Raw genomic sequence first — 7567 nt, 5'->3', positions numbered from 1 at the left:
CCTCCCACCTCCCCCAGACTTTTATATTCCCCCCCCCAGGGGGTTGGGGGGGGGAAATTGGGGGTGTCAGGGGCCGTCCCCAAGGCTTCCCCCATCTCCCAGCTTTAATCCACCATCACCCCTTAATCTCGGGGGACCGGGGCCGGTCGTCTATGCAGCGGGGGGGCGGGGGGAGGCAGGGGGGTCCCGCAGGATCCGGCCCCTCCACACTGGCAATAATTCTCTTTCCCTGTCAAGACTGTTTGATCTTGTCATGTCTGTGCGATATATTAATTTTCGGGGGTTTTGTTTTGTTTTCTAAAAATCCGGTGGCCGATGTCATAAACACCCGAAACGCGTTTTTTGGGTTTGTTGGGTTTTGTTTTTTTTTTTTTTTTCCTTCCCAAAGTGCTATTTTTTGTACAAAAAGACTTAGATTAAAATGTTAGTTTTTTGGGGCTCCTTTGTAAATGGGAATGACGATTTCTTTTTGTAATAAACACGAGTCGCTGGCGTTGTCTGGAATCTGCGGGGGTTCGACCGGGGGAGCACGGCCGATTCAGCGTGGGGAGGGGGCGGCGGAATTCAGTCCCAGGTGGGGAAACTGAGGCACGGCACCGGGTCGGACTGTGGCGTGGAGGGGAAACTGAGGCAGGGAGCTCAATTTCGAGGGGAACGGCTGCGCTTGGGGGGGTTTGGGGGCTTGGGGTGATGCGGGGTGGGGGGGGCAAAGCTGGCTCCCACCCAGGGCGCCCTGTCCCGCTCTCCTCCCTGCTGCGGGGGCTGCACCTTCCTCCTCCTCCTCCTCCTCCTCCTTCTCCTCCCCAGGGGCTGCCTCCGGCCAGGGCCCGCTTTCCTCTTCCACCGGCCCCCGCACGCATCCTGCCAACTCCTTCCCCACAGCCGAGGCACCCATGGGGCTGGTGCCGGGGCTGCCAGGTGGGTGCTGGGGTCCACCCCCACCACCACCCTAGGGTGGGGGGTGGGGGGGGTGGAGGGGTGGGAAGGATTTTTGGGGGGGGGGGTGCTGGGAGCCATCACCTCTTGTGTTCCACCCCCCTCCCAGGTCCCCGCAACCTCAGCTGCGTCTCCTACAAGCACCCCAGCGTGCGGGGGGGGTTGGGGGGTTCGGGGGGGGCCAAGCCTGGCACCGTCCGCTGCCCCCCCGGCCAGTGCTGTATCGGTATCTGGAACCAGAGCCATGCGCTGGTGCAGGGTGAGAACCCCCCCCCCCCCCAGCTCCAGGGGTGGCTGGGGGTGTATTCTGATATGGGGGGGGGTCCTGATCCTGTCCTGGAGGGGGAATGTGGGGAGAAGGGGCTTGATTCTGCCCTGGGATATTGCTGGGGAGAAGGGCTGGGGCCTGATCCTGCCCTGGGGGGGATGACAAAAGGAACTGGGGCAGGATGGAGGGGCCTGATCCTGCCCTGGGGAGGGGGCAAAAGGAACTGGGGCAGGATGGAGGGCCTGATCCTGCCCTGGGGTAGCACTGGGAGAAGGGGCTGGGGCCTGATCCTGTCTTGGGTGGTATAGGGGAGGGCAGAAGGAGCTGGGGCAGGATGGGGGGGGTCTGATCCTGCCTTTAGGGGCAGTTAGGGGATTTTGGGGGGGGGGGGTTGCTGGGAAGCCTGGACTCCTGGGTCCCTTCCCAGCTGCTGTGCTTGACCTTGGCCTTGAGAAGTAGCTACAGCAGCGCTGGGATGGAGCAGCGCTGCGGGGGGGGGTCCCCAGGGAGGGGGGTAACCGGGAAGGGGGGTCCTGGGGATGGGGGTCTGGCCTGTCCCCTGCCCCATCCCTGGGCCTCGGATCCCCCAGCCAGCACCCTGGGGTGCCCCGGTGACAGCGGCAGTGTCCCCAGGCTGCTGGGGGGGCGGGGGGGGCCGCCTGCCCCTCTCCTACCTGCACCCCCAGTCCCGCGGGCCCCCCCGGCGTCGTCGTCCTCGTCTGCCTCTGCCACGGCCACCTCTGCAACGGCAACGCCAGCGGGATGGGGACAGCCTGGGGCTGGGGGGCCCCACCACAGCCCTGGTACTGGGGGGCACTGGGAGGCTGGATAGGATCTGCTGGGAGGCCAGGGGGCTGGGGGACCGGGGGGGGGGGGGCCTTGGGGATACATGGGGGACTGGGGGGGGACCCTGAGACCTTTAGGGGACCCACAGGGGGATGTGGGACCCATGGGGGGCTGAACGCCTGGGGGGGGGGCTTGGGACCCATGGGGGACCCGTGGTGGGTATCTGGGACACCTGGGGGGACCCATGGGGGGGACTTGGGACCCTTAGGGGACCTATAGGGGGATGTGGGTTCCACAGGAGACTGGGGGAGTGATGGGGGGGGGTCCGGGGACCTATAGGGGACCTATAGGGGGATGGGGAGTTTATGGGGGAGGGCCCTGGGACCCACAGGGTGCTGGGGAACCCATGGGATCCCCAAAAAAGGGGGACACCCCACCCCAGACACCTGGGTCCCTGCCAGGTCTTGGGGGGGGGGCCCCTGTGCCACCGCAGGCTCTGTCCCCAGTGCCTGGCCATGTGGGGTCCGCGGGGGACCCTGTGGCTGTGGGGTGCCGGACCTCTCCTCCTCCTCCTCACCTGCCTAGCCGTCCTCGGTAGGGACAGGGACACTGGGGGGGGGACACGGGATCTGGGGACCCCTGGGCACAGGCCCCCCCATACCCTGTGTCCCCTGGGTGTCCCTGGGTGTGGGTGTCCCCAAATGCCACGTCCCTGGTGTCCCCAGGGTGCGGGACTCCCGGTGGGTGGGGGGTCCCCAAGTGCCGTGTCACTCTGTCCCTGGGGCAGGGGGGGCCCCAGTGAACTGGGGAGCCCTGGGTGTGGGGGTGCCCGGGTGGGGTGTCCCTAGGATGCAGGAGTCCCCACATGCGGGAATCCTGGGGTACAACATCCCCTGTGTCCCCGGGGGGGTATGTGGGGGGGGTGTCCCGGGTGTCCCCAGGTCCTGTGTCCCTGATTATGGGGGGGGTCCCTGGGTGGGGGTGTCACGGGTGTCCCTGTGTCCCACGTCTCCCTACCAGGGCTGCGACGGGCGAGGACCCATACGCGGCGGCCCCCCCGAGGGTGCCGGGGGGTTGGGTCCCCCCAGAGCCCCCCAGCCCGGACCTGCCTGCGCTGCATTTCCTGCAGGTGCGGGGCACCCATGGGGCGAGGGACACCCACGGGGGTGGCACCCACGGGGGGGGGTACCCATTGGGGGATCCTGGGGGGGACACCCACGCTGGGGACACTGATGGGAGGTTCGGGGGGGGCACCGAAATGGGGGGCACTTAAGGGGCAATACTGGGGGAGGAACCCACTTGGGGGGACCTGTATGGGGAGGGGACTGGGAGGCACCCATGGGAGGGGCACAAATGGGGGGGGGGGCAGCAGTTCAGGGGTTGGCACAAGGAAGCCCAGGGCTGAGGGTGTCCATGGGTGCCCAGGACTGGGGGCTACTGGATTTGGGGTGCCTGGGGCTGGGCCACCCTGGGGCTGGGGTCACCCATGGGTGCCTGCGGCTGGGGATCCCTGGGTGTGGGGGGGTCTGGGGCTGGAGACGCCCATGGGTGCCTGGAGATGGGGATCCCCGGGTGTGGGGGGGTCTGGGGCTGGAGACACCCATGGGTGCCTGGGGCTGGGGATCCCTACGCACGGGAGTGCTCAGGAATTGGGGGCCCCCATGGGTGCCCAGCACTGAGGGTACGAGCTTGGGGTTCCTGGGGCTGGGGGCCACCCATGGGTGACCGGGGCTCCCTGTCCCTGGAACTGGGGGGTCACCCAACCCCGTGTGGGATCCCATCACCCAGAGGGGACGCCTGGGGTGTCACTACGGGCACCCACGGGTGCTGCGGGCGCCGGCAGGTGCTGCAGACGGGGCGCTTCTCGGCGGTGTGGCGGGGCACCCTACAGCAGCGGCCGGTGGCCATCAAGGCCTTCGTGGCGGGGGCGGCCGGACGCTTTGCGGCGGAGCGGGCCGTGCACGGGTTGCCCCTCATGGAGCACGACAACGTGGCCCGGCTGCTGGGGACACGGGGTGCTGGACCCCGCGCCCGGGGGGGGCTCCTTGTCCTCCAGCTGTACCCCGCCGTGAGTGGCAGCGAGGGGTGGGCACGGGGTGCTGGGGGGGTGCTGGGAGGGGTGTGCGTGGGGGTGCACGTGCGCGTGGCGTGGGCTGCTCGTGTCGCACGCGTGTGTGCCGGGATGCCCACGCGGGTTGTGCCATGCCGTGCACGCACCGGATCGCGGGGTGCCCCTGCAAGCAGAGGGGGGCAGGTGGGTGCATGCACACGGGGGGGGGGGGGGGGGGGGCTGCCCTGTGTCCCCACGCGTGTCCCCACGCGTGTCCCCAGGGCTCCCTGCGACATTTCTGGAGCAGCACGTGGGGACGTGGGCCGGCAGTGTGCGCCTGGCACTCTCCCTCGCCCGCGGCCTCGCTTTCCTGCACCAGGAGCTCTGGCGCGACGGTGAGTGCGGCCACTCGTGCACCGAGCTCGCCCGGCCTCTGCAAGGGTGTCCCCCCCCCCCCATCCTGTGACCCCCCCCCCAACCTCCCAGGCCTGTACAAGCCCAGCGTGGTGCACCGGGACCTGAGCAGCCAGAACGTGCTGGTGCGGGAAGACGGGACGTGCGCCATCGGGGATTTCGGGCTGGCGCTGGCGCTGCCACCGCGTGCCCAGGCCGGCACCAGCGCCCGCCACGTCGTGCCCATCCGCAAGGTGCCGGGGACGGGATGGGGACAGGGGTGGGACAGGGATGGGACCCCCTCGTGCTGCTGGCAGCGTGGTGCAGGTGCAAAAGCAGCCCTGGTGCAAGCCAAGACCTCGTGCACGTGCAAGGGGGGGGTCTGGTGCATGTGCAAGCACGACCCTAGTGCAAGCCTTACCATGGTGCACGTGCATGCACGGCCCTGGTGCAAGCCTTACCCTGGCACACATACATGCGTGGCCCTGGTGTGAGCCCTTACCCTGGCACACATACATGCGTGGCCCTGGTGTGAGCCTTACCCTAGTGCACGTGCAAGTGTGGCCCTGCTGTAAGTTGGGACCTGGTGCACGTGCAAGAACAACCCCGGTGCGAGGCTCACCCCGGCACACGCGCACACGTGGTTCTGGTGCACGTGCAAGCACAGCCCCGGTGCGAGGCTCACCGCGGCACGCACGCACGCACGACCCTGGTGCAAACCTTACCCTCGCCCACGTGCACGCGCGGCGCTGGTGCAAGCCCCGTGGGGGGGGTCCCGGTGCTCGCCGTGTGCCGTGCGAGCGGTTCGGGTGGGCGCAGGCGGGCACCCAGCGGTACCTGGCACCCGAGATCCTGGACGAGAGCCTGGACCTGCGGGCATGGGGCCGGGCGCTGCGGCAGGCGGACGTCTACGCCCTGGCACTGCTCCTCTGGGAGATCCTCTCACGCTGCCAGGCCCTCAGCCCCGGTGAGCACCCATGGGTGCCCCCCCTGCTCCCTTGAGAACCCCCACCCCCCCCCCCCATCCCTGCTGACCCTCTCCACCTCGTCCCACAGGAGCACCCGTGCCGGCGTTTCGGCTGGCGTACGAGGCGGAGTTGGGTGCCAGCCCCACGGGTGCCCAGCTCCGGCGTTTGGCCGTGGAGGAGCGACGACGACCGCTCATCCCCCCCGCCTGGCACCGTGCCCCCCAGGTCAGCCCCGATGGGCACCCACGGTGGGGGGGGGGGGAGGGGGGGTCCTGCCTGGGTGCTCAGGGCTACCCCCGGGATGCTGAGGGTGCCCATGGGCAGGGGTGACCCAAGGAGGGGGGGGGTCCATGCCCAGAGGGTCCCAGGGTGCCGGTGCCTGGGTGCCCAGGGGTGTTTGGGGGTGTCCTGGGGTGCCCATGAACCGGGGGGGCAGGTCCCTCCCTGGGTGCCCAGGGGTGTTTGGGGGTGCCCAGGGGTGTTTGGGGGTGCCCATGCGTGGGGATATCCCTGCCCAGATGCCCAGGGGTGTTTTGGGGGTGCCCCGGGGTGCCCATGCCCGGGGGGGGCAGTGTCCCTGTCTGGGTGTCCTGGGGTGCCCATGTCGGGGGGGGGGGGGTGTCCCATCTTGGGGGGTCCCTACCCGGAGCGGGGGGTGGGTGGTGTGTGTATCCCTGCTTGTGGGTGTCATCCCCGGGGATTCCCCCACCCGGGGGGGGGTGTCCCCGCTGATGCCGTGGGGGGGGTGGCTCCCGCAGCCCGGGGGGGCTCTGCCGGAGTTGCTGGAGGATTGCTGGGACCCCGACCCCGAAGCCCGCCTCTCGGCCGAGCGGGCTCTCCAGCGGCTCCAACGCCTGGCTGCCGGCCCCCCCCCCGCCCGCTACCGGCCCCCCCCAACCCGCTGCCACCGCCGCCCGCCCCCTCGGGGGGCTCCGGCCTCCGGACCGCCCCCCCCGCAGCTGCCCGAGAGGTGGGTGCAAGGGGGGGAAACTGAGGCACGGGGGGGGGGGGGGAGACGGGACCCAGGCGTCCCAGTTCACTGCCCCCCCCCCGCGCCGTAAGGGACCCAGGCGTCCCGGCCCCGCCCCCGGGGAGGAGCCAGGCGGCCAACCCCGCCCCCGGGGTGGAGCCAAGCGGCCGGCCCCGCCCCCCGTTTCCCTGCCGGGAGGGGCCGCGGCCGGAGCGGAGGCGGCAGGTGGGAGCGGACCCCCCCCCTCCCCCCCCGGGGCCCCCGACCCCCCCCCCGCACCCCTAAATCCTCCCTGCAGCCCCTATGCACCCCCCAGTCCCCCCCTGCACCCCCAAATCCCCCCTGCGCTCCCCCTGCACCCCCCACTTCTCCCCTGCACCCCCAGATCCTCCCTGTGCACCCCCAAATCCTCCCTGCAGCCCCAGATCCCTCCTGCACCCCCTATGCACCCCCAGTCCCCACCCTGCACTCCCAAATCCCCCCTGCGCTCCCCCTGCACCCCCAGATCCTCCCTGTGCACCCCCAAATCCTCCCTGCAGCCCCAGATCCCTCCTGCACCCCCTATGCACCCCCCAGTCCCCCCCTGCACCCCCAAATCCCCCCTGCGCTCCCCCTGCACCCCCCACTTCCCCTTGCACCCCCAGGTGCCCTTGTCCACCCTCAAATCCTCCCTGCACCCCCAAATCCTCCCTGCACTCCCCCTGCACCCCCCAGTCCCACACTGCACCCCCAAATCCCCCCTGCAACCCCCCTGCACCCCCAAATCCCCCCTGTGCTCTGCCTGCACCCCCCACTTCCCTTCTGCACCCCCAGATCCCCCCTGTGCACCCCCAAATCCTCCCTGCAGCCCCTATGCACCCCCCCAGTCCCCCCTGCACTCCCCAATTCCGCCTTGCACCCCCAAATGCCCTGACCCCCCCCGTAGCCCCCAACCCTCTGAGCCCTGACCCTCAGTGACCCCTGAACCCCCAGCCCCCCCGCACCCCCCAAGTGCCCCCCCCAACCCCCCCTGCACACCCGCAGTATTGCCCTGTCCCCCCTCGACCCCCCTGGATCCAGCCCCGGGGGGGGGGACGGACACGGCTGGGCTACCCCCCCCCCCCAAGCTGCCGTGACTCAGTTTCCCCTCGGAGACAGTGGGGGGGGTCCCCCACAGTAGTGGGGGTTCCCCAGGGACCCCTCTTGGGGTGTTGGGG

The 7567-nt window shown here is 70.0% G+C and overlaps 1 protein-coding gene across 1 annotated transcript; it reads left to right on the top strand.

Moving 5' to 3' along the window:
- The first annotated feature begins 893 nt into the window (after window positions 1-893).
- On the top strand, window positions 894-7318 carry AMHR2 (anti-Mullerian hormone receptor type 2). Its single transcript, XM_052809412.1, is given in 15 exon segments — window positions 894-918; window positions 1046-1195; window positions 1838-1860; window positions 1862-1999; window positions 2497-2584; window positions 3011-3067; window positions 3070-3119; window positions 3834-4058; window positions 4322-4337; window positions 4340-4435; window positions 4527-4687; window positions 5253-5400; window positions 5490-5626; window positions 6160-6371; window positions 7297-7318. Coding segments are annotated over 15 exon segments (1548 nt in total).
- Window positions 7319-7567: the final 249 nt, after the last annotated feature.

Source organism: Harpia harpyja, chromosome 15 (genome assembly GCF_026419915.1).
Source record: "Harpia harpyja isolate bHarHar1 chromosome 15, bHarHar1 primary haplotype, whole genome shotgun sequence".
NCBI classification, from domain to species: domain Eukaryota; kingdom Metazoa; phylum Chordata; class Aves; order Accipitriformes; family Accipitridae; genus Harpia; species Harpia harpyja.
The sequence above is the reverse complement of the archived record's forward strand: the minus strand, read 5'-3'. Positions and strand labels throughout refer to the sequence as shown.